The sequence below is a fragment of the Harpia harpyja genome, chromosome 5, assembly GCF_026419915.1.
Source record: "Harpia harpyja isolate bHarHar1 chromosome 5, bHarHar1 primary haplotype, whole genome shotgun sequence".
NCBI classification, from domain to species: Eukaryota; Metazoa; Chordata; class Aves; order Accipitriformes; family Accipitridae; genus Harpia; species Harpia harpyja.
This window is the reverse complement of record NC_068944.1, coordinates 35,931,196-35,957,658: the sequence shown is the minus strand read 5'-3', so window position 1 is coordinate 35,957,658 and position 26,463 is coordinate 35,931,196. Positions and strand designations below refer to the sequence as shown.

The following is a 26,463-nucleotide window of genomic DNA, read 5'->3' as shown; positions in this document are numbered from 1 at the left end:
CGCCGGCTCCGCGGAGGGAGGCCACGCTCCTCCCTCACCTCAGAGGCGCCCGCTCACGGGCAGCCTCCCGTCAGCCGCGCGGCCGCCTCCGGGCCCGCCCCCACCTCGCGCCCCGGGGCCGCCCGTCCCGCCGCCCCGGCGGCAGCCAATCGGGTGCGGGGATGGCCTCGGCGGGGGCGGGGGGGCGGCTGGCCGGCAGCGGGGCGGCGGCGTGGCGCCGTGCGCGGGCGGGGCGGGGGAGCGGGCCTGGCGCCCACAGCCCCCGGCCGCCCGCCCGCGCCCCTCCCACCCCGCCGCCCGCCCGCCCGCCTTCCCCCGCCCTCCTGGCCCGGCGCCCGTCCCGCCTCCCCGCTCCTGGCCGGTGTCCCGCTGGCCGCCTCGCAGCCCGGTGTATGTGCGGCAACAACATGTCGGCGCCGCTCCCCGCCATCGTCCCGGCCGCCAGGAAGGCGACCGCTGCCGTGAGTGCGGGCGGGGGGCGAGCGGCGGCGGCCCCCGCCCCGCTTTGTTCGCCGCTGCGGCCTCAGCCCCGGGCGGGGGGCGGCCGCAGCGGCCCGGCGGCCTGGGGGCGAGGCCGCGGTCAGGCCCGGCCCGGCTGAGGGCAGGCGCCCGTGGTGGGGGGGGGGTATGGCGGGGCGGCCCGGCCCGGCCCGGCCAGGTTGACAGGTCTCTGCCGTTACTTTCCTGCCAAGAGCCGGGCTGGGCTCGGGACCGGTGTCCTGCTCCCGCTCCCGTGGCGGCTGGAGCCAGCACCGGGCAGGGAGGGGAAGGTCATCGGTGACAGCGGGGGCGCCGCCGCCCTCCGCGCCCGGCGGGGGCCCCGCGGTGTGCCGGGCGAGGGCGGGGTGCGCCCGCTGATGGCGGCGGGGCGGGGAGGAGTGGGGTGGGAAGTGAAGGACGCGGAGTTTCCTTTTGAGAAAGTCGCGTCGTGCTCCGAGCTAGCGTGTGTGATCTCCTGTGGGCTTCTGCTCTGCGTGCTTTAGGCGCCTTTGTTGTTTAGTGATCTTACACCGCTACGTGTTTGGTTTTTTTGTTTTTAGGTCATTTTTCTTCATGGATTGGGAGATACCGGGTGTGTATTCTGATCTATAACATACCTAATAGTTACTATAGTTTGAAACATAAGGCTGCGTGTTTTAAAGATGTGAGCAGTTAAAAGTTGCTTAAGCTTCTTATTTTGCCCTTAATTGAATCCAGTGGCTAACAACAGATGAAATTTCACGTATGCTGGCGATAACTATTTATGTAAAATTTCCCAGCACAAGTCCTCAGAAGCTTTTTCTTCTCTCTCTTCAATCACTTACCTAATTTGGTCTGAATGTGATACCTCTTTTGTCCTTGAGTCAAACTTGGTGGAAAAAGAAGGCTGTGGGTTTCTGATCTTTTGATTTCCTGAGAGTGGGTTCCTGGTTGTTCCTGTGCTTGTCTAAATTTAGAGGTCTGTTTTTTTTCCAGGCTTGTGGATTGCTGGTTTGCTAGTAGGTGCAGTTAGTTCATGGTTTCTTCCTCAGTATGTCGTACGTACATTAAAATCGAGACTTACTTGATTTATCTATGCAAAGTCCTAAGTGGTCACCTAATGTCTGCAGATTTCTCTCTCTCTGAAATATGGTCTTCAGACTCCAAAAAAACCCCAAACCCCCAAATAAGCTGTGAAATACCCCGTTCCTGTTATTTCCACGTTTGAGTAGAAATGGAAAGAGTAGGAAATTTCTGGGAGGCATTCTAGGTGTGGTGTAATGTTTCCATTTGAAGCTTGTGTGTGCCGAGATGTAAGCATACATTCATTAAAGCCATTGAATTAACAAGTTAGGAGTGTGTTGAAACCTTTTTTGGTGGAAGACTTTAAAGGAATTGGCACTTAGATACTGAAAATAAGTAGCATGAATGCTTTGTCTATTGTGCTCCCTTATGGGCAAAATTACATAATATTTTTATAAGACTTCTGTTTTTGTTACCTGGAACTTGAATGTTGCCTCTAAATTGAAACTTGCAATGTTTAAGACATAAATTTTTTTCTGAACTGAAAAAAAAAAGTCAGCTGTCAAAATTGAAACTTGTGTAACCTGGACAATTAATAAGTTAAAAAGAGTCAAGTCCATGCACTTGGCAGTGTTCTACAAGTGGAGATGTTTGCTTTCATTTGCTGTACTGACACACCACCACCTTGTTTGCATTATCGCTCTTCCTTTCTGCTGGTAGGACGCAGCTGAGGCAGCAGTACTGCCTGCATCTTGGCACCAAATGTACAGCAAGTGATTGCAGAATCTTTTGAGTCTTTGGAATTTGAGTCCTTGCAAATCGGGTTGATGTTGGTTTTGGCAAGGGGAAAAAAACACAAGAGATTTGCTCTTTAACATAAATTGTATTCCTTATACAAATGTGGTATGTCCATTTTGGTGACAAAACTAATGCAGAGTCTCAAACTTGCAAATGCACTGAGCGTACTGGAATGTATGCCTTAACAAGTCATAACACCTCTGTGGAAATATGGTGATTTAGCTGTATTTGTTTCTCTAGTCCACTGCAGATCAGATTAGCTAAAACTGCTTTTGACATACTGTCTTTTTTTTTCAAAGAAAGCCATAGCAGTGACCCAAAAAAGAATTGTCTAAAGAGAACTAATCAATAATCTTATCATTTCTCAGAGTTTAAACTGACCTGTTCTACTTCACATGAATTTTTAAATTGCTCACTTCAGTTTACCAACTGTATTTTTCTTACTCTGAGAAGTGTCTAACAGAGGTTATGTTCTTTTTCTCTCTTAGCTCCTATATAAATGGCACTTAAAAATTGGTTCGTACTTGTCAAAATCTGAACAAAAGGTACAGCGTAGAGGATTGTTCTAAGGAGTCTGCATAAATGTGCATACAATGTTGCTTTCCAAATTTGTCAAATTAATCTTCATAGTTAGTTAAAAAAAGTCCCCAAATTCTTACCTAACTAGTTTTTCTCAGTCGTATTTCTCCTTTAGATTCTTATTTGGCCTTCTGTCATACTGCAAATATTCTGCAAGTAGTATCACCCACAATTTGTTAATAGTATATATAAAAGTATTGGTAGGAAGTAGGCTGAGATCTACAGCCAGTGTTTCAAATGTCTGTGCTGTTTGTGTGTTTGAAATGTCTTTAACTTTAGGTAGCATACATTAACTTTTCAGGATGATATTAAAATGAAAACTAAACCAAACGTGTTTATGGCTTGTCTGCTGTTGGTCTGATTAGTTCAGCTGTGTCACTGATGAATTTGTTAAAGGTGTTTAATGCTTAGAATCAACTTTCCAGTATCTAGTTTAGTGGGTGAGCTAGGAATACTGAATAATGAGAAAAATCAGGACATACAAGTTCTATTGAGTGTACTGGAAAGCCAAATGCAGGCACAGGCAGTGGTTCTGCACAGGTTCAGATTTGGGTCCAGCTCAGTTCATGTCTCGATGAGCCCTGGAGTGAGTCTTTCGGAGCTGTTTATTTAAATTATGCTTTCCAGTTTTCTGGTTTGTAGGAAGCATGATAACTCATCTGCTGTGCAGATCTTGCATTGTTCTGTGCATTCATACAGCACGTGCTTGAGATTAAAAAAACCCACCTGCAGTCTGGAGTGTTGTTCAGCACTGCCTGAATCTGAGAGCATTCGAGCTCAGCCAAAGTTAGTAGGTCTGATTGATTAGGTTGGCTCCATGTGGAATTAGCTTAAATGTCAGTTCACTACTCTCCCATATCAGGAAATTTGGTTCAGAAAAAACAACCTGGCTGTGAAAGAAGGTGCCTTAACTCTACAGGAGCAGCAAAGCAGCCTCTGGGCTAGAGCTGCCTGGATGCAGGATACCCGTGTTCATATGTTGTAGCACCCAAGTTAATAAACCCACCCAGATACAGAGCAGGCTTTGCCTAGAGCCAAAGTGGTATTTCTGCAGCTGCGCCACAACTATGATAGTCAAATTAAAGTGTCCCCGGCTGTATATATGCAACAAATACTCAGAGGCAGAACAACCCTTTTAAGTTTAGTACTATATTCATTGCATACTGCAGTTGATGTAAACATTTTCTAGAAATGTGTTTATATTGATCTAATTCAGCATATTTCATACTTGCTCTGTGCTGTTGCAACAGCATAGAAGTAAGAGCTAAGCTGAAACATAAATGCCATTTAATATATTTTTTGTTAACAGGCATGGATGGTCGGAAGCGCTTGCAGGTATCAAAAGCCCTCATGTAAAATACATTTGCCCACATGCGTAAGTTTGTAACTTTTCTTGCTTTACACTTTTCTGTGGAGTTACTTCCTAAGACACTTGCACAGATGATGAAGTCAAATGGGATTTGGATGTCTCTGCATTTTGTTTTTATGTAAAAAAAACACTAAAATAATGTTGATGCTATTAAAGATTTTGTTATTTTTAGGAACTGCTGTGTGATTTACTTTATGGCAAAACTGCATTTTTATTCATATTTTGTTTTTGTTACTAATTCAGACTGAAAACATGTTTGGAAAGTTTTATGTGCAAATTTAGATTTTTTTTTTTTGACTATGTTTTCAATGGATTGAATTGTTTGTTGCCTTTCTTTCCCCAACAGTCACTTGTTAAAAGCCAGTCTTAACAAGGAGTAATTTTTTGTATTTTTCTGACCATTAAATATACTTTGTGTTAAGTACATGTACTTCTTAAACTCAGATGCATGTATAGTAGATGAAATTTCCCTGTTACCTGCAGAAAGTTTCAAAGATTCACAGGATATTTGTATTTTCAGCAAATAATGCAATCTGAGCTGTCTTTGTGCAATTGGAGAGGTGAAATACTTCTGAGCAGGGTCAGGAGTCAGTAAATAAAGCATTAAGATCTATCTAGTATTTACTTAATGATAGAAAAACTAATTAAGTATAATCTTAATTTATTTTAACACAAAATTCAGATTGTCTTTTGCTCCGGCAGTCTTGGGAGATATGGAGCAGGGACGATAGGGAGATAAGTAAGCAATGTTTTGCTGTATTACTGATTACCGGGCTGTGATTTATTTATTTATTTTACCACATGGCCACGCTTTGCTGAGCTGTTCAAAAAGAGCTTGGCAATATCTGCTGTTCTCTTTGCTTGCCCTTTGTCTTCTTTCAGTCTTTCCCTGCAGAACTTATGTTATGTTCCTCAGTTTCAGTAGATTAAAACTATAGCCAGACTTGATCCATGGCATGGTCCATTGAAGTTGTCTTGGTATGACTGAAAAGATGCCATACAGCAGCATAAGGGTGGGAATGAGTCCTGCAGTGAAGGCAGGCACTGCTTAAGCAGATTCTGCTGCTGAGAGAAGCATGTGTGGCCAGACTCGTATCCACCACTATGCTGCATTTTGCTGCTTCCTTAGGTTTGCTGATGCTGCTGTGTAAGGTGCCTTCACCCACTGAGCACATGGATGGAACTGTGATAAATAACTGTTACTTAGAAATAACTAAATTATATACATATATAAAAAATATGTATGTGATATATATGCACTCACACACACATATATATATAAAGCAGCCCATTAATGTTTTGCTTGCTCTCCATAGAGAGTGGTAATTCAACCCTGAATATTAAATGTATTTGGGTTGGCAGGTTTCAAGAGAGATTTCTTGAAGAGATGCTACAAAGTAGCTAATGTTAATTAAGGTTTAAAAGTAAGACAGAATTAGAGATATGTAATTTCATTACATAACTGCATCTGCGTTATTAAATTTCAGTATGTATCGTATGTCAGTGGTGTTCATTCTCGTTTCTAGGCCAGTTATGCCAGTTTCTTTGAACATGAACATGGCTATGCCATCATGGTAAGTATTTGCTCAGTTGCAGACGATTCTGATCAAAAGATATCTAGAGGTTTGAACTCATTGTTCTTAATTAAAAATCATGAGCAACCTGAATGGCTGGTTTTAATCGCATGTAAGTATAAAAAGCTTTTTGCTTTAGTTCTGTTCTTATAAAAGGGCTCTCATGAGTACACTGTAATTCTCCGTGTGTATCTGTGGTAATGGTTATTCCTTAGGACTAAGCTGTATGTCTTAATATACAAAACCCAATTTAATTTACAAGTGTAGTCTATAGTCTGTGTTGTGTATGAATTCATAGTCAGTAGTAGTAGAGACGTGGAGTGGAAATGTTATTGCTACTAGTGAGTAATATTTGGTGGGTCAGTAGGATATCTAGTAGCTGTTCTTTAAAACATCCATTCTGAATAGAGAACAAGAAAAATATGGTAGATTCCAATGGTCTTAAACCAGTCTTCTTCAGGTTTTGTTTTGTTTTGTTTTTCTCAAGTAACTTGTGTTTATTTTTCCTATGCTTCTTCTGATAAATTGTAATTCCTGCTGATATTTTTGGAGCAAATATCAAAACTGAGCTGCTTAATCTGCAGTAAATTACAGAAGATATCAAAACTCAGAAAAGCTTTGTTGACTAGATCTAGCCTTTTAGCCACATTCACAGATTGCCCGCTAGTTCTTGTAATCTATGGGTGGTTGGTACTAAATAGTATGTCAGCTAACATTTTTATCTGGAAAATATCCCAATTTTATTATTTGTGTTTTAAGGAAGTGGAATGGATGCTCTAATGTGTAATGCTCTTGTTGATATTTTTGTAAGGTTTGATATCATTGGACTTTCTCCAGATTCACAAGAAGATGAAGTTGGGATCAAGCAGGCAGCGGAGAATGGTATGCTTAGGAATAATTTTTATGTCTTAAAAGTACTTCTGTGTATTCTTAAAAATGAATTATCAGTCTGAAACAGATTTTCCAAAGACAAAATTATTAGGGGAAGTTATATGTATATATTGTATTATTGCTGATCAAAGTTTAGCTAAGTGCATTGTTTGTTGTTTTGGTTTTTTTTTAAACTTCATGAGTAAGTAGAGTAATTCACCAGTATAAACACTTCATGCTCTCAAATATGAAATGTACATTGGAACCAGTGTACTCTTTTTTTTTTTTTTTTTTTTTTTTAAGAGCTTCTGGGTAGCACAGCAAGTTAGAGCTGTATGAGCATCCATTTGTGATGCTGGATAGTTAGAAGAGGATACCATCTTCCTGGCAGTAGGGCTTTTGGGAGACTTACTTGCATGTTTTTCTCTTTGGAAATGGTACACTGGCACTGGAATTTCTAATCATGCTCTAGATCTTTTGATACTTTTTAATGTATAGCAGACTAGATTTTCCTTTCATTAGCTTTCTGTTGACATCAGGGAGAAGGTCTCTTTCCTCTTCTAGACTTTCAACAGAATGGAGTGGTTTTTAACTACTGGCCTTTATTTATGTTGCAGTTAAAGCACTGATAGATCAAGAAGTAAAAAATGGAATTCCTTCTAATCGAATTATTTTGGGAGGCTTTTCTCAGGTAAGGAATGGTTGGAAAGAACCGTATCTTTTTCTAGGGAAGTAATTTAGCTTTCCTAACGTGGGAAATCCAGACACTTGAATTGAAAAGAGCTGATGTTAGGTGTTTTAAAATTTTAAGGTGTCAATTTTCCTTTGCCTTAACAAATCAAGTTTTTTAGTTTTCTGCAAGTAATTACTATTCACTGGTAAATGAACATGCATGTGGAAAAAAGGTACTAAAATTAATAGTCTCTTTAAAGTTTTTATGCATGTAACGTATGTAGCTTTGCTTGAAAATCTTGCTAGTATTTTTAATTTGACTTTAATTTGGTAGATATTTGATGGGTCTGCATTTATTTGGGAAATTCTTCCCTTCATACTTGTAACATACCATACTGTGGTAGGTAGGTTAGTTTAATTGGTCCATACACCAACTCCCCAGTCTGCATGCAAGTAAATTAAAGTAGTGTTAATACTGTCATGAGTGATAGTGCTTTATTTCATGTTTGTTTGGGTTTTTTTTCCCAGCTGTTAGTTACAGTAAATTTGCTGGTTTACTTCTGAATTGATCACATGAACTTGGAGGGGGGGAAAAAGCAAAATAATTGTTGTACAGGAATACTGGTTTTAGTATTGGTTCTAAGGAAGAATAGATTGGAATAGAAAAAGGCCTTTAAAGGAGAAACCAGAGATCTTGAAACAAGCATTAAAAGGAACATTACCATCACCATTCTAATACTTATATCTCTTTATCTTAGGGAGGTGCTTTATCATTGTATACAGCTCTTACAACACAACAAAAATTAGCAGGTGTTGTAGCCCTCAGCTGTTGGCTTCCTCTACGGGCTTCTTTTCCTCAGGTATTTTTGTTTCTTTCCTAAGCTAATTTGCACTCAGGGAATGAATATATTTGAAGATTGTATCTTGTGCATGAATTAGTGGCCATTGTTATTACCGAATATTGACAGTTGTTTCATAACTCAGAAGGTTTTAAAATAGGGCCCTGGAGTTTTAGTGGTTGGCAAGTAGAGAAAATGAGGAAATACTCAGTAGCTATCTCTTCTGCTTGGAATGACGTTCCTAGGAAACTTAAGGGATATGGCAAATTTTCCTTGAAGATGAATTTTCTATTTGCCATTTCTTCCATCTGCAAGGCACTATCTTACTAGAGACTAGGTATTTAAACAAAGTATCAGGTTGTTTACTTGGCCAGAAATTACGATGTTCTGTTCTGAAATTAGTGCCAAAATTTTATCTGCAGCTTTTTGAACTTAATGTGTTGTCAGGCACAGAGCTTAGTTCATAACGAATTTGCAGACTATATATTGTGTTTTTTTCCTTCAGAATTCAAGTTATTTGTCATGCCACAGGGCGTAGTGCCATGGGGTTATTTTATCTTGAAGATGTTAGCCTTACCTCCACTTACTGTCTTTTTCTTCTCTTCTCCCCTCTAATTCCACCCCTAACAGGGCCCTATCAGTGGCGTCAACAAGGAGATTGCTGTTCTTCAGTGCCATGGAGACTGTGACCCATTGGTTCCTTTAATGTTTGGTTCTCTCACTGTTGAGAAGCTAAAGAGTATGATAAATCCAGCCAACATAACCTTCAGGACTTACTCTGGCATGATGCATAGCTCATGTATTGAGGTAATTTTCTTAATATACAATCTTTTAGCTGGGTATGGTTAATTTTTTTCCCTCAAAACAAATATTTATTGGGTGGGGTTTTTGGGGGGTTGGATTTTTTTGTTGTTTTTTTTTTAATAACAGGTGCTTGATGCAACTGATTTATTTTAGTGAGTAACTGAATGCCTGGCTGAAAAAGCATCCAAGGCAAAAGTTTATGTGACTAGTGGGAACTTCCTCATAAGATTGTACTTTTGGGACTAAGCTAGTTGGTCTATAAAATACTCTTTTTTTATCCTAATTTTTATTATTTGCTTGCTAAAAAAAAAAACCCCACTGAATTGGAAGGCAGATTCTCACAGCATAAATCTAACTTGGTATTTTGGAGAGAAGAATCCTGTTAGTTCTATGGATGGAGACATCGAAGGAATAGGGAGGGAGGGTTAATGCTATGGAAGAGGCAGCCTCTGAACCTATATTTATGGTTCTGGCTCAGTAGGCAGCTGAGCTGATGTAATGGCTTGCTGCTGCCAGAAAGAGGTGGACTAGTTCCCTCTGCTCATGACCTTGTGGCCCTGTCTTCCTTCTTGCACCAGCTCTGGAGCTGATCAGAAACTTCTTTGAACCATTTGAACTTGCTAAAATGGCAAAAGCTGCTGGCTTCAGTTCTTGCAGCTGTAGTGAGTTGAAGCATCAACTTACAGAAAGTAAATGGTAGGAACAGGAGACAGAAGAGGAGGCAAGGAACAAATCTACCATTTGTCAGCAGCAATAACTTTTTTAATTTTGATTGCTGCATCTTGTGGAAACTGTACCTTTGGACAACCTCTCTGGGACATTTACCAAGTTGTCTTGTGTTTAGGCAGTAATAGCACTGAGTTGTCACACAAGTATATTAATAATGTGCTCTTTCTTACAACATTGACTTAATGAAAAAAAATTAAAATTAAATTATTTTTAACATGGATTGGTTTCCCACTCTAGTTTGCTGTATTGCTTTTCCTTAAGGAAGGAAGCATCATGAAGGTGAAACTGAATGGTTAGGAGGACAAGCTGCTGGCTTTTCACACTGCTGCTAACTTGCAAACGTTTAAAGTATACACAAAGCTATGGCCTTAGCTGCAATGAAATCCTATCCATGCTGAGCCTGGTGCTATTCAGATCACTTGATTAATATGTAGTTTGCCTGCTCAACTTCAGAGAGAGAGAGAGAAAAAGTAGTCTTTGATTTTTTTTTTCTTGTATTTTAGCCTCTTCTGAGTGCATAGTGCCTTGAAGAGTTAGCAGCCTTGACTTGAGTGCAAAGTGGTATGATTTTATCAAGTAACTAATTACTCAGTATTTGTAGCCCAGCTGGTCATTATAACTAAAATGTTGAAACATGATTGAATGTTGAAGTGTATTGAATTGAAGTGTAGTTGAATCTATATTAGTAGGGAACTTCAACTAATACATACTTTTATCTTTAAACAGGAGATGATGGATGTAAAACACTTCATAGACAAACATCTACCTCCCGTAGACTGAAATGATATGTGAGAAGCCTTCTACATAAATACACCAGCATCAACTGTGGTAGAGTTAATCTTTTCATATGCCTGATAGGAAGCATTACTTCTATACCTGCAGTGTTACTACTGTGTTGCAAATTTATACTTGGGATGAGGATTAAGTAATACACATGTACAAGAAACTATAATTTTTTTTAGTATTAATCATCCACTGGTGGGACTATATGAATGAGGCAGCTAGGTAACAATGACAGAATGTAACCAAAGCATACTGTTTTAAGATGTCTGATTTTCTTTGATTGCAGAATTTAAAACTATTTGTACAAGTAATTAAAAACTAAATCTAAGCAAGCAACATAAATGTGACCAGTTTAGTTATACTTGAGACATGATTTGTTCTTAATACTTACAGAAAACGTACAAAAAATTTCCTTTGTGTAATGGATGCATAAAGTACACAGCATGTAACATAGTGGGCATATGATGGTAGAATAAATGCTGCCAAGGACAAAGCTTTAAATATTAAATGTTAATTGTTACTCCAGATAAGGAGGGTTGTTCTCCTATGATGCCTAGAAGTCAGCAAAGGTATTTCTTATATTTAAACCACCTCAATTTTTAACTGTTTTCATACAGGCAGATATTGTGGAAATTCTAAAGGGACTCATGCCTTGTTAGTCATTTGTTGCTTATTGTCTTTTTTTTTTTTTTTTTTTTTTTTTTTACTATAAACTCACATCAAATGCTGACTTGGAAAAGAATTCTGAAGTGCATAGGATTAATCTGAGTTTCATTTAAAAATACCTGTTTCATACTGAATATCTGTCTTGTGCTTTAGTCTTTGTAGCTTTCATTTGTGCAGAGATGTTGATGTATTTCATGTGAGCAATTCCAGCATATAGTTTTGATTTTTCTGTCTGCTTTGGAGTAACTTTAAACAAAGCATCTGTGTAGTTTCGTGTATTGTTGAAGTCTCATCTGTAACACAGACATTGACTTAATTTGAATTCTTTTTTAATAGAAATATAAGTGCAATTGGGATATAACTTACTTAAACTTCAAATTGATACCATCTAATACGTTCTTTTATTGCATGTTGAGACTTGATTTTTTTCTGAAAAAGAACAAAGAATTTTATTTTCAAATATATCATTCTGCATTTCCATAGATCAGTATAGCCTAGGAATATGAAGACCTACTATGGGAAAAAAATCAACAAGATACAGAATATCTCTTCTTTCAGAAGCTTAAAATTTTAGAACTCACTGGGTTACAGAAACTGATGCACGCTCAAGAGCTTTTTGCAGTTAAGAGCCATAAGAGCCATACTTTACTTCTGGAAACAGCTGTTCTTCTGTAGAGTTCAGAGGCTGTCACCACACTAGGAATGTTTAAAAAAATGCACTACAGTTTTTACTGCGTAATATGCTGCATAACAATGCTCTATTCTATATGTTTGCAAGCAAAGAATATTCCTATTTTGGATGCATCTGTCGTGTCAGCACTGTGCTTCATACCTGCATTTAAGGTACTTTCTCCTCTCCCAGCTTAATCAAGTGGTTCTCTTACAGTATATATGGATTTATGTCCAAGGCATCTACCAATACAAATGCATAAATGGGGAATTATGCCTTTATATCCTTTCTTTAACACAGCTGCTGCCAGAAATCTGACTTGTTCACCTAGTGCGACTTCTCAGTTTACAGTACTTTTTTTCATATGTATCCCAATTCATTTTTAGGAAGCTGTTTTTCTTTTCTAATCCAGTTTCTCTGGATTATTAAACATCTCTTAATATGTAAAATTGAAAAGGAGTTTTTTTCTAAATGGTATTGAAACACTTCTAGATATTCCGTCTGTGTGGTTGAGAGGGCATGTCTATTAACTTTGAAGTTTAATTAGTCTTTTCCCTCAGTCACTCTGTTCTATAGATCTGACAATTTGTCTTTCAGTTAATTTAGTTCACAGAAGGAACCATAATATTCTTATTGTAGTTGTGCCAAAGTTCTTTTGAGAAAACAGCATGTCCTAGCTTGGAGTCATTCCCAAATTGCATTAGCTAATTTTGCAGTCCTGCTGAATTGCAAACTTGGTAAGCAAACTATATGTTATTTCTGCTAGTTTTTTGACTTATCCTCATTCCCTTGTTGTCTAAATAATTCCCTGATTATTGGCATGCTTCCAAAGTTCTTGCACAAGCTTCTAATTTTTCCTTTGTTATTTTCTTGTTCTGTTTGTAAATTGTTTGATAATGCTGTTCAGCTGTCTTGTTCAACTTCTAATTGACTGTGTCCTCATTTCACATATTCTTTCTTCTGTTAGAATGAGTTTAAAAAAATATTTCTAAGATGTTAAGATGAGATCAGTCCTAGCTTTATTCTGTGTTAGCTTCATAACAGTTTCTTCAGTTTGGTGAACTGGGTTCACAGCTTGTGGTCAGTTTCCAGTACTTAAGCATTTTAATCCAGGCCAGATTCAACTGCCATCTCCATGATGCTTTCAGATGTTTTTCTAGAAATGCTTTATATGCTAAATTTGTTGAAATTTTCAGCTGTCATATCAAATTTCTTTTCATACTGTTGTTTTGCTGCTTGCTTTATCTACAAAGAGCTGTGTTACCAAAGTAAACGTAAGTGAATGTTGTGACTTACTCTGAATTTCTGTATTCTAGGAAGAATTCCCCTCAAGTGGTGGTTTTTTTTTTTTGCAGGAGTGTATGTGTATGTTGTAGTTAAAGAGCCCAGAAGCTAGAGCAAACTTCAAGGTTGTGTCCTGTTTCTTCCCATATTACAGCGTGTATCTTGAGCTCCTGTCTTCTGTAACTTCCCAGCTGGTTGGAAAGCTGTGTGTATGATCTCGTAGCTGAACTTCTTCACTACCTGAAGTGATTTTGTGCTGGGATTGTTGTTATAAATGCTTGTATTTTTAGGCTGAATGATAGCTCAGTCTGGTGTGGGGATTTTCATAATACTCTATTACAATGGAGAAGTTGGACTATCAGTGTTCTAAATGTGAATGTCCTAGCTTCATAAACTACAATTTGAAACTGTCCAATAATAAAGTTTATTTTTTGTAATGTTAGACTTTCCCCAAAAGGAGATGATGTCTGTCAAACCTGCGAAAGCATTGATATGAAAATACTGTGCTTGCAGATCAGTTTGTTTCAGTGGGTATCTAACTCCCTAATGTGTTTTTAATTTCAAAATGGTACTTCAATTTGACTGCAGTTTTGTGCAGTCTGACTTCTTGTTGGAATATGTTGCCCACTTTTTAAAAAACATGTTGACTTATGTATTATAAGCCAAATCTTCCAGCTATTCTTGAGGTAAACCTGTACTGGGGTCTGTACTGAGGTGAGGGCTGTATGATTTGGTCTCTTCCTCCTATCTTGTATAATTACAACACAGTAGATTGGTAAAAGTACTGTACACTGTAACTGGTATTAGAACCAATTAAAACATGTTCTCTCTAATGGAGTATACTGCACTTCATTGAAATCGTTAGGATGCATCTTTTATGTAGAGGTGCTATTTGCGTTGATGGACATGACTGAGAACAAGCTGTGTAAGATGTTAATGAAGCCATATGTACAAGGCCTGTGTATCTTAAATTTTATAAAGAAATACTGAATGGTTACTCTTTCATGTTATGAAGTATAAGCCATTTATATTTAATATAAACATCTAAGATGTAATTTACTTAGTTTACTCATTTTATTTATGATAAGAAATCTTAACTTTGGAAATTATTTCTGTAGTAGGGAAGATGTAAAATGTTTTCATTTTTATCATTGTGAAATAAATTTCAATCAGTGCTTGGGCAAGCACTAAAGACTTTTTCCATACTTAAAGAAGTTGAGCTTTCATGTGCTGTGAAACAGGCACTTCAGAGGCTTCTTGCAAATATATTGCATGGTAAGGTATGCATGACGGTATAATACAAAAGAACAATGATTTGTAGTTACTGAAAAGAAAAGGGAAAAAAATCACTTGCCAGGTTACATTTTTCTACCTCAGTGAGAGAATGCTAAGTATGATTTGATTTTTTTCATATTCTGGGTTAATTTTATTTTACCTTGTTTTCTTGGAATTTGCAGTAATTTTGAAAGGTGGAGGAAATTAAAATAATTTCTAGTAATGTTATTCTAGGCCAGTAAAGAGCCAAAGTTTTCTCACTGTGTATTGCTACACCTTTCTCTGGGGGTTCTGTGGTGTTGGGGAGCCTTTGAAGTTATATTAGGTTTGGCATACATACCACTTAACATATTTGTTAAAGAAACAGTTTTCAGGTCAGGGGTAACACGTGCTTTTTAGGTTGACTGTAATATTTGAGGCTGACCAGTGGTATACTTAGTGTGGGGCCCTCTGGAGAAAACTTGAGATTATCTGGGAAGGGATGCTGAAGAAACTTGAGAGGGATTGGGGTGTACATGTAGTAAAGGCAGGCTTTCCCCCTCAAGCAGTTTAAAGCAACTAAAAGGCCATTTGGCTCCATAGACTGTGATGTCTAAAAGTCAGGGTGAAGTACAGTTAGGAGGTTGATGATGCCATGGTTTATCCCCAGCCGGCAACTAAGCCCCACACAGCCGCTCGCTCACTCACTCCCCTCACAGTGGGATGGGGGAGAGAATTGGAAGGGTAAAAGCGAGAAAACTCATGGGCTGAGATAAAGACAGTTTAATAGGTAAAGCAAAAGCCACGCATGCAAGCAAAGCAAAACAAGGAATTCATTTACCACTTCCCATCCACAGGCAGGTGTTCAGCCATCTCCAGGAAAGCAGGGCTCCATCATGTGTAATGATTACTTGGGAAGACAAACGCCATCACTCTGAATGTCCCACCCATTCCTTCTTCTTCCCAGCTATATATGCTGAGCATGACGTCATATGGTCTGGAATATCCCTTGGGTCAGTTGGGGTCAGCTGTCCCAGCTGTGTCCCCTCCCAACTCCTTGTGCCCCCCCCCCCAGCCTCCTCACTGGTGGGGTGGGGTGAGAAGCAGAAAAGGCCTTGGTGCTGTGTAAGCACTGCTCAGCAGTAACATCCCTGAACTATCAACACTGTTTTCAGCACAAATCCAAAACATAGCCCCATACTAGCTACTGTGAAGAAAATTAACTCTACCCCAGCCAAAACCAGCACACATGAATGTGTGGAAATGCATGTTGGCTGCAGTGCTGTATGTGAATATATTCTGGCAATTTAAGGATATAAGAATAGTTAGTAACAATAAAGATGCAATACTAACTATACAGAGTAATTTGTTTATATTTCATGAAAAACTTTTTGAGTAATGTTCAGTTTCTATTTACTTTCAGCCCTGGCATCCCTGAGGAGATAATTGTGAGGAGAAACATTGCCTAGAATTAGCATAGTAAAAAAATCACGATGTACTATTGTATTAAACTTTATCAAATATAGTATGAGACCACTGGTGTAAGTGAAGAAGGTGACTCTCAAGAAGTTTTCAGAATGTCTGTTGGTTAACTTGGAAATGGGATTCTTTGAAGAATAATAGCTGTACAACAGATTTTTTTTTTTCCCTCTTTTTTTCTTTTCATTGCTTGCCACTCATGTTACCACTGTTTGCCTTTGGGATAACAGGTTTTATTAATTCTGTTTGAGTGAAACAAGTGCCTTTGATGTAGCTGATTAAAGCTGATTTCAACAAAGTGCTTGTATAATTTAATGGACATCCACAAAGTGAATCGGTAGATAATGGTTTTCTCTTAGTTCCAATTACTAGAAAAGAGCAACCCGTAGCCTCCTTTTTCTCTGCAAAACTTGTAAAACTTAAAACTTCTAGCAAGGTTCACTACACTTCAGCAAACTGGCTTCAGGCATCTAAGTGGGAGGTTTAGCTTCTCCAGGTGGAGAAGGTAGACTTCCCTCAGGGGTTGTTCAAGGTTCTTTTAAAAGGCTACTTGTCTGCATTAACAGATGGAGGAGATGGGGTCTAAAAGTTGGAGTCTGAATGTTCCCTGGTTATGAATACGAGCAAACTCTTAAAGTAGCTTCTGCTTGAAATCATTTGCTAGCTATGTTGTACTATGTAAAATTATTCGGGGATCTTTAAAAGGCTTAAATGTTTTCAGTCTATGTACAAAAAATAAGTAGAGGTTGCCCTAGAATAAAGAAGTCTAATAATGTGACCTTAAAAAACCCCAACATTTTCTTAAATATTTTTTGTATTTAAATGCTTCCAGTTACTGTTTCTAAGTTGAAAAAACGTGAAAACATCTTGAAAATTAACTTAATAACATACTGCAAACACCAGAAGTTGAAAATGATACTTGGTCTAACTTTAGGCCATACCATTATAATATAGAGCTAGTGTGAGGAAATAAAAAAAAACCCAACCCATCTGCTGAATAACCATAGAAACAACTAATCAAGATGCATGTTACTGTTTCAGAAATTTTTGAGGAAAATCTTGCCGTTCTGAGGAATCGGAACTGCCATTTGCTACAGCTCCCCTCGTGTATCTGTGGTTGGACTCCCCTTTTCCCTGCAAAGGTTGGGGGTCAGTCAGCTGGTTCAGACCAACTGAAATTATGTTTTGGTAGACCTAAGTCATTGTTACGCTGAGGGCTCGAATAAAGAGGAGAGGCATAAGGGGTATAACACACGGTTACGTAAAACCTTTTGGAATGCTGTGAATGTTACATTTTGCATAGTTGCATTAACACTTGATGAGAGGAGCTTTTTCCGTACAGAATGTTAGTCCTGAAAATGGAGGATTTTAAGTGCCATGCTAGGAGTTCAGAGATCCTTCACTACAAATCTTGTGCGCGCTACTGTTTGCGCCTCTGCCCCAAATTTCTCAGGATGCTGTCTCATGTCAAACGAGACTAGTTAGTAGAAATCTATCACATTTCGTATGTGCACCCTCTTAGGAGAGCCATCTCTGCCTATTAAGTCTTAGTATTGTGCAAGGTCCTGTGGTCCAGCAAATGACAGGCTCTAGTGAGTGAGTTAGACGCAGGCTCTTTGCAGCAGCAGGTATATGATACCTTTTAGAAAATGTTGCAAAAGAATGGTGAGAATATGCTGTAACAGGTAAATGCGGTGCAACAGACAGTGTGTTATTTCTTCTCATGGGCTTATTTAGGAGAAAGAAGCTAAACAAAGGAAAAGGTTGCATAGTTTGACTTTTGTTTGGTGTCTTTTCCCTCTCCTACAGTTATTTGGACTTACAGTGGCATGTTATAGAAGAGATTGATGCTTTACAAAGCTGCTTGGTTTAGAACCAGCTAAAAAAGAACCATGGAGAGTGCTGTGTATTTCTTTGCAGTAAAGAATTGCTGTCCTGAGGATGATAGAGCAGCTAATATGAAGAATCTGGTTAGTACTGGTTCAGTTAGTTGAGTATCATTCTGATATTGTAGCATACAGTACAAATAATGTGAGCTGTATTTTGTTTTCTTTTAATGCATCCATTTGCAAAAAAGGATACGCATTACCATCTGATTAGTCTTTGATTTCCCAACTGAAATATTTCTCTGATGCTACTTTTATTAGTTTAGATGTTAAACAAGTGGGACATGCTTTCCCCTTACAATCTTGCAGCAGGGCTTATATAAGTGCTATATAGCATTTAATTTACAGTTATCATTTCCTTACCTGATACATTTTGGATGTTTTAATTCTTTCCATGCATTTCCAACAAAGGTGTTGAATTGTATTTTTTTTTTAAATAATATTGGAAGACTTCATTCCAGAACTTAAATGTGTTCAAACTAACCATACTGACTGATTTGAGGTTTTTAGTTTTCTGATAGTGTTACTGCACCTACCATAGAACACGTACAAGCTTGTTTACCCTATAGTGTAGCAATAGCGCTCAGCTGCTAACACACTGAGTACTGCTTTTATCATTGATGTGGTTGTGGGAGAAATGATCACAAACTTCATTTGAGGTTGGCATCTTAGTTAACCTGAGTTGATTATTACAGGTACTAGGTTACTGCATCTAGATGAAATGGAATTAAAGCTGAACTGGCACGATCCCTTAAATGTGGGGGGGGATTTTATTTTTTATGCTATTTTATTTTTTTTCTCTCCCAAATCTGTCCCTGAAAGAAAAGGTGTTCTTTTCCTTAAAGAATCATTCCTTTGGGTTTTTTTGATTGGGTTCCCCCCCGCCCTGTTTGGACAGAACAAACAAAAAAGCTGCAAAGTTTCTTGTATGCTTGTCCAGTTCATGGCCCAGACCTAAACTGTGAGGAGATCCTATCTAGGTCCCAAATAATTTTAATTGCTTCTAATATGTCTCTGTATGTGCAGGTCTTTCAGCTGGCAGATGCTGTGACCATTGTGTGCATTGAGCACGATGTAGAAGTGCCTGAAAACCACCTGTCTCTATACGGCTTCAAAACACAAGACAGTCTTGCTGCAAAGTACGTGATGCATCAGTGCTGTGGCAGTTCTTGCTGTAATCGCTTCCTTGAGTGTCGTTTTCAAGGAAAAGGCCTATCTCACCTCTTCTCCAAAATGTGTATTTTTTACAGTCCTCAGTTTACAACTCAGGCATCCAGAGCAGTCAACTGCTTCCTAATAATAGATTTGAGCAGGATGTGTAAGCACCCTCCCGGCTCTTAGTAGGGGATAATCTTTCTGTAACCTTCAGATACGCTTACAAAGTAAACACTTCTATTTTACAGCGAAAATGGTTTAACGATGCTGTTCTTTTCGACAACAAATCACAGTAGCAAGGCACATAACTGATGAACAGAATTTCATTGACGGTACATAATATAAATTTGTTGAACATTGTAAACGTGGCATGTCCCACTGGAACATACACAAGGTTCACACCAGCTTTGAGACTTCGAACCACGGTAGCACATTACAGCGTGATACTTGGCCAACGCAGAAGTTTATCTCCAACTCTGTTGTACTGACTCTAAACTTGCAAATCCCGAACTTACTCTAAAATTGCAGTTTGAAATCCTCATTCCATTTTATCCAGAAGTAACTCCTTAAAGTCTGTCCCTAAGAAAAACCTTTGCCGTTAGAGGGAAGAGGGGATTTTCCATCCGTTTGAAGCTAACAAAATCAAGTGTCTGCCGTAATTCTGAGCCTTCTGGCAGCTGCAGAAAAGCTTGAACGCAGGAAGCGAGTTACCGGTGCCGTGTTTGGCGGTGTTTTTTGCGTTGGATGAACGGGACCGCACACCGAGGCCAGGTGGCGGTCCGTGCTGCCTGCAGCCCGGCGTTAGCGGCCACGCTGTGAGCTGCAGAGCGTGGGACATCGTCGGAGGTCAGAGCGTTTAACTGTGCCGCAGTCGGGCTTTTGGGGGGGCGGGGTGGGGAGCGAGACTCACCCACGAAGCCCACACTCCCCCCGCGGGGCGCCGCCGGCTCCCCGCGGCTCCCGCCACCGGCGCCGCCCCGCCCCCGCGGCCCCGCCCCCGCCGGCCGGCGCGCCAATGGTCTCGGCCTGCCGCAGCGCTGCCTGGCTCCTGCGGCCGGCGCTCGACGCGCGCTGCCTGCCGTCGCCGCCGCTCTGGCTGCTGGGTCGGGGAGCTGCGCCGCGGCCTGCCTCCGCTCCTGCCCGCAGAGCTCGGCGGCGGCCCCGGCCGCTTCCCGCGCTCCGAGGGGGGGGTGAGGGGGTTCCGCTCCGCGGGCTTCAGTTCTCGGGTGCCGCGCCGGGCCCCGCTCGGGCCGCCGCAGCAGCCATGACCACGGAGGACGAGATCATCCGCATCGCCAAGAAGATGGACAAGATGGTGCAGAAGAAGAACGCGGTGAGCGGGGGCGGGACGGGACGGGGCGGGAGGCGGCCCGGCGGCGCGGAGCCGCCGCGGGCCCCGGGCCGGCCCCTCGCTCCCTCCTTCCAGCGGGCCCGGGGCTTTTCCCGCTCCCGCCGCGCGGCGCCCGGGGCCCGGCCGGGGCCCCTTCACCCGCCTCCGCTTCTCCCCGCCGCTGCCTGGCGGCCTCGGCGGCTTCCCCGCCGCCCCGTGCGGCCGGCGGGGGCACTCGGCTCCCCCTGCCCCGCCGCGCCGCGGGGGGACGTGGAGCCGCCGGCCGGCGTGGCCCGCTCGCTGCGGGGGCCCTTCGCCCTGTCAGCTGGCCCTCGCCGGCGGTTGCTCCCGGCCGCCCTCCTCCTCCTCCTCCTCCTCCTCCTCCTCCTCCTCGGCGGCGGCGGCGGGTCGGAGCGGTGCCTCCCCCCGCTCCAGCGCGGCGTCGAGCCCGGCGCCTTCGGCTGGGGAGGAGGTTCCTGCCCGGGCACCGGCCCTGGCCCTAAACGGCGTTTCCCTCCACTTCTCATTCGTGAAAATGGCAATGTTGGCCTCGGTGGAGAGCGGGACGTGAGATAAGAACGGTGTGGGAAGGGCAGTCAGCTGGAGGAGAGCGCCTGCAGAGGTGGTCCCCTTCGGGTGGGTCGTTCTCGCTTTCAGGCGTGAACGCTGAGGTCGTTGGTGGGGTGTGCAGACCAAAATATGGACGAGGAACCCTAATCCTGCTTCGGCAGGGAGGCCGGAGTTGTGCGTGCAAACTTCTGAAGCAGATGGGGGATGTGAGCCACTTTGTTCCAGATTACAAAAAAAAAAGTACGAATAGCGCTTTAACTGTGTTTGTTAATTCAGGGCATAACTTCTGCCTCTGAATGGAGGTAGAATATAGTTGGGTAGAATTCAGTTAGCTTGGTTCAAGTGTGTCCTGGTTTCAGCTGGGATAGAGTTAATTTTCTTCTTGGGAGCTGGTACAGTGTGTTTTGGATTTAGTGTGGGAACAAAGTCGATAACACACTGATGTTTTAGTTGTTGCTAAGTAGCGCTTATCCCAAGTTGAGGATTTTTCAGTTTCCCATGCTCTGTCAGCAAGCAGGTGCACATGAAGCCGTGAGGGAACACAGCCAGGACAGCTGACCCGAACAAGCTAAAGGGGTATTCCATACCATAGAACTTTATGTCCAGTATATAAACTGGGGGGAGTTGGCCCGGGGCGGATTGCTGCTCGGGAACTAACTGGGCATCAGTTGGTGAGTGGTAAGCAATTGCATTGTGCGTCACTTGTCTGTTCTTGGGTTTTGGTTTCTCGTTTGGTTTTTTTTGTTGTTGTTCTTTTCATTACAATTACTATTATCATATTTTATTATTGTCAGTTGGTTTTGTTTTTTTTTTTTACTTTAGTTATTAAATCGTTCTTATCTCAACCCATGAGTTTTACTTTTTTTTTCTGATTCTTCTCCCCATCCTGCTGGGTGGGAGGGGAAGTGAGCAAGCGGCTACGTGGTGCCTAGTTGCTGCCTAGGGTTAAACTACGACAAAGTGTTATTCTCCTCTATGCTCTTGATACAGAACTTACCTAGGTAACTTATAACCTCTGTACTATTATACCTACAAAAACATCAAGATAAGTAAAATCAGAGTGTGCAGCAACAGCCAAATACCTCATTATGGTTACACATAAAATAGCATACAAGTAAATTGTAAAGTCTGTTTACTACTTTATCAGGCAGGCACAATGTTATTCTCTTGTAATTTGTGTATTTGTGACTGCTGCTTTTCCTGCAAGCTACTGTTTTAATACACAAAGTTAAGGTTTTTTTCTTTATGTTATGATAGTGCATTAAATGCTCAATATTGGTGATAGTTCATAACTGAGCTGTGTAGAATTTCAGTTTATAGAAGTATTTTTTTTGCTGTTTAAGATAATGGAAACCATAAATAACACTTTTAAAATAAGATTTGCATATTTATAGAAATATTGATTGCATTGAACCAATGAAATTTGTTTTGTTCAGCATCCAAACAAATTCATTGCAAGTATACACAGGCCATACTTTGCTGTGTTTCAAAATCCTTGATGTTCTGTAATATTGTATGGGTTAGCTCTGATGCATTTGAACCCTCTAGTGATACAGTGTGGCGACAGGAGCCTTGTCTAGTGGAAGGAATTTTTTACAACCAGTGTTTATTAATTTGATTATTTTTTTCCTTTTTGTCGCCTCCCTCTTTCTTTTTATTTCTATTCCCCATGCTTTTCAGCACAAAACAATTCACTGTCTCACTTTTCTGACTAAAATTGAAGTAGTGGCTCTTTCCTATGAGGTGTTGAAAGGGTGAAAACGTACCGACTGTGGAATGTTTAAATATTGTGGTAATGAGAATGATAAAGTGCAGTCAATTCAATTTTATTTGGAAGACTTCTGACAACAGAAAGAAAATGGCAACTCCCAGGTAGTATGGGAACAACCATTGATGCTGGGGAGCAGCACTGCAGCGATACCAGAGATGCTCCTGGTGACCACAGTGTATTTCTCTGTGATCTGGGAGGCTTAGGAGTTTGGATGTCATTCCTAGCAGCAGCAGGGGACATGTATACATGCTATAGTGTGTGTAACCTAATTAGCTTTCAGAGCTCTAGGGAGTGGTGCAGTGTCTTCACTGGGCTCAGCATCAGCCTGATGTGGCCGAACGCAGTGCGCACAGCTGGGCCAGGCTGTGCCTTGCTGGAGCCAGTGGCTGGGTCTTCTCCTCACCCCTGTCCCAGGAGCAGGAGTGCCGGCAGCACCAGAAGCAGTTTTGCTTTTGACCTCTGTTCCAACAAAGTACGTTAGTTCCAGCTCATTACCACACACAAGCGGCTCTGTTGTTAGTTTGATGCTGTCTCAAAAACCTTCTAAGGCTGAGGGCTTGAGCTGCCCCTGGGGCCGATAGTGGAGATCTGACAGTTTATCCAAAGCGCGTGTGTACACTGTGTTAAAAACCCTTAGCTGTATGATAGGAGAGGAAGTACATCAGTATTAAACCCAGGAGATGTCTTTGTGTTTTTCTAGACTTTGTCATTTATAAGGTATTTCTTTTTTAATTGCACAATGTGATTTCCTACCTAATCCTGCCCTGCAGTTATAATGCTAACTTCAGCGAAGTTATTAAGATCATCTCTATGAAGAGGTACTTCATTGTCTCACAAAGATGAAGCTGAATTGAGAAATGCATTCTTACATAAGTACCTGCTGGATAATGATGTTCCTGACAACCTCTTGTATTCCTTTCTCCATTTTTACTGAACAAGAACAGGTATTTGGTGTATGTCTTTGAATAAGGATGATGCAACCCATCAATAAAACAAAAAAAAAAAAAAAAAAAGAGCTTTGATACCTTTTCACTCTGAAGTTGTCAAGACTCAGATGGCAAGAGATGCTTCGTCTCTCATACCAAAGGTGACTCTGTGGCTTGTGGCAAAGTGCTGTTTGGCATTTCTTTTGATGAGTTGAAAAGGCAGGCCGTGCAGACACCCTTCCTGAGTCAGACTCTTGGTGATTTGCCTTGACTAAGGATTTAATTGTAGCTGTGCTGATTTCATAACTTTTTTTAGTGAAGTGATATATGCAGTTCTTTTGTTTTGAAGGACAAAATAATATGCAATGTTGTATTTAGTACACTGTGAGATACATATTTCTGCTGTTACTTCAAATATTGGTTGCATGTATTACTCCTCCTTCAGAATAACTGTGACTGGATTAAAACACATGTAGTGCCTTCCTTATAGCTTTTGTTGTATGCAAGTACGCTTTTCTTTCATTAAGCTGCTGTAGTGAATAGGTATGAAAAATAAGGTTGCACCCATGGATTAAAAAAAAAAAAAATCAAGAACAGTTGAATAAGTTTTGAGAAGAAAATGTAAAATTGTCCACCTTATTAAATGTTTGCTCCCTTAAGTAGAACAGAATTATAACTAGATAGCTCTCCTGTCTTCAGAAACGTACTCCATTTTCTATCGCCTGAAGCATAGCTTTAAAATATGAATGTAGAACATTGTTCTGGTGTTATGATCTGATCAACTGAGAGAAGCTGAGAGGAGTAATCTACTAAATCTGTATGAAGCTGACTTCTGTTAATTCAAATAACAAGGTAAACTGGAAGCCAACCAGCCTAGCGGACTGGGGCATTGCCTTTCATTTTCTATAAAATTGTAGAAATGCCTTTAAAAGAAGATTTATAATAATGTTCTTAATGGTTGGGTTTTTTTAAACAGAGAAGTCTTACATTAGAAAAATAGGAATTATATATCTTACTGTGCAACTTCCACTCTGGTTTTGAGAAAAAGAGGGCATTTGACTTTATGCTAATAAAAGTGGTTATGAAAAACTGTTTAGTTGCTGTGAGTTAAAACTCAATTTAAATTTAATTTTAAAGCATCTAATTCTTGGTACACTTAATATAATTTATTAGAGAAGAGTGAAGGCTTAGAAAGTATAAGTGCATTAGAAATTTTGGTAATTTGGTACAGAAAACAGCATGAAATGTAGGTAACATCATTAACGTCTGTGTAGAGAGTACCTGGGTTTTTTAGTTGTTGGATGGTTTGTTAACCTCCTATGTATCAAGTTACTAGTTTTGGAAAACGTTTAGACTGTGAATAATAAAGTTATTTTGATACGTACAATTGGAAAGGGATTTTACAGAGGCAAAGAAGTTTTGGCTAGACTGTGTTTCTAAGGTGAGGTGAAGAGAGTTCTACTTTGCATTACAGTATCATTGTTATGCTGAAATTGCAGGCTACAATAACCTGTGTTTATTTTGAAATCGCATACTGTGTACAGTTTGCTAATAACTTAATTGGTTTGGAGGTAAGTGTTACTGGATTATATTTTTGAAAATGACACATTGACTTTTGTCTTTTTTTTTTTTTTTGGCTAAGACAATTTTCTTGAATTTGATTTTTTTTTTTTTTTTTGGTAGCAGTGAAGATAATTAACTTGCTTTACTTGTATCTATGTTTGCACAGAAGAAACCATGCTTATGGCTGTTTAGAGAAAGAAATGGCTTAGTATGCTAACTCAATTTAGCACCTGAAAACAGCATGACATTTCCCAGTCTTGCATCATTGCTACTAAAATTCTATGGTTAAAAATGGAGAAGTTTTGCATATCATGAATAAAAGTTAAATAAGACTTTTTGCCATGATGGCAAAATAGTAAAACTTCAGTTTTATGAGTGAATTAGGTTTGTATAAGGGTGGGACATAGCAAAACGTTTGTTTTTTAGAGGCTTTGCTGTCAGATGTGTTTAAAAAACAGAGGTTGTAGCAGACATTTGAAAGCATCCAAAGCTGTGCCTGTTTGGATGTGACACAGAAGTTCCACTTTCATCTTTCTCAGCCTTTTGGTGGTTATTTTATGTGCTATCTTTAGTGGTTAAATTGAAAGACCTGCAGATGCAGCAGGAGATTACAAGAGTTTCCTTGCAACAGGTGTCATATTAGAAGTTGATTAGGGAGAATTTAAAAACAAAGGCAAAATGCTTATTAAAGTCAACAAAATAGGATGAGTTGAGAGAGGTAAGGAATCAAATTCCAAAGACCTGCAAGATGGAAATTTTGTAGGGTTTATTTCCAAACCTCATGAATTTAAAAAACAAAACAAAACACCACCCGACACCACCCTACCACCCCCCAAAAAAAAACCAATCCCCAAAAACCCCAAACAACCCAGGAAGGTAATGGGCTTGGCTAGGGTAGAGTGACCCCTTATATGCAAAGGCAGTTGCCTTCATACCTGTTTATAGCTCACAGGTTCAGAACCATATGCCCTTGAATAACAGCAAAATCATCTCAACCTTTAAGTGGTTGCTACAGTCTGACAACCGGTGTGCACAGTAAGAAGTGGATGGTACAGAGCTTTGCTTAAGTAGAAATGGTAAATCATCAAGGATGTAGAGGTTAAAGTAAATTATGGAGCTCACATTTTTGAAAACTTCTTAAGTAAGGCCAACATCGCAAAGGAATGGATTGTTAGTCAGAGTAGCTGTGTATAGAGTTTATTAATGCCTAACAGTATGATCTCTGAAATTAATTTGTCTATCTACAAAGTTGCTGCTTACATAGTATTAGTTTGTAACTTTCCTTATGGTTTTAGCAGGAGAAAAGGAAAAAAGAAAAACCCGTGACAGCTGAATAATAAACAAGTGCATTAGCTCAGATGTTATAGCACACTAGGATGGGCTCTGGCTTCTAATTTGGAATATGTTGAT

At 40.5% G+C, this 26,463-nt stretch overlaps 2 protein-coding genes across 5 annotated transcripts in view; both read left to right on the top strand.

Moving 5' to 3' along the window:
* Positions 1-285: 285 nt before the first annotated feature.
* LYPLA1 (lysophospholipase 1) lies at positions 286-13,952 on the top strand. 2 transcript variants are annotated; one of them, XM_052787419.1, is made up of 10 exons: positions 286-461; positions 1,041-1,072; positions 4,169-4,234; positions 5,755-5,802; positions 6,614-6,684; positions 7,290-7,363; positions 8,103-8,204; positions 8,814-8,990; positions 10,443-10,544; positions 13,191-13,952. In XM_052787419.1, the coding sequence occupies exons 1-9, from the start codon at positions 393-395 to the stop codon at positions 10,494-10,496; spliced, it is 693 nt and encodes a 230-aa protein (XP_052643379.1). In that variant the 5' UTR covers positions 286-392; the 3' UTR covers positions 10,497-10,544; positions 13,191-13,952. The 2 variants fall into 2 exon arrangements, with proteins under 2 accessions (XP_052643379.1, XP_052643378.1); XM_052787418.1 differs by having other exon boundaries at positions 287-461; positions 10,443-13,952.
* A 6,038-nt stretch (positions 13,953-19,990) lies between these two features.
* TCEA1 (transcription elongation factor A1) overlaps positions 19,991-26,463 on the top strand; it is a 31,132-nt gene continuing 24,659 nt past the window's right edge. The window contains exon 1 of one of the 3 annotated variants that reach the window (XM_052786973.1): positions 19,991-20,226. In XM_052786973.1, the coding sequence (XP_052642933.1) occupies positions 20,158-20,226 (69 nt within the window). In that variant the 5' untranslated portion in view covers positions 19,991-20,157. The remainder of the gene's footprint in view (positions 20,227-26,463) is intronic. The other 2 variants (XM_052786975.1, XM_052786974.1) reach the window with 2 other exon arrangements.

Coding starts and splice junctions, on each gene's coding strand:
- LYPLA1 (XM_052787419.1), top strand. CDS start 393: ATGTGCGGCAACAACATGTCGGCGCCGCTCCCCGCCATCGTCCCGGCC. Junction 5,803..6,613: donor AACATGGCTATGCCATCATG/GTAAGTATTTGC, acceptor TATTTTTGTAAG/GTTTGATATCATTGGACTTT. Junction 7,364..8,102: donor TTTTGGGAGGCTTTTCTCAG/GTAAGGAATGGT, acceptor TCTTTATCTTAG/GGAGGTGCTTTATCATTGTA.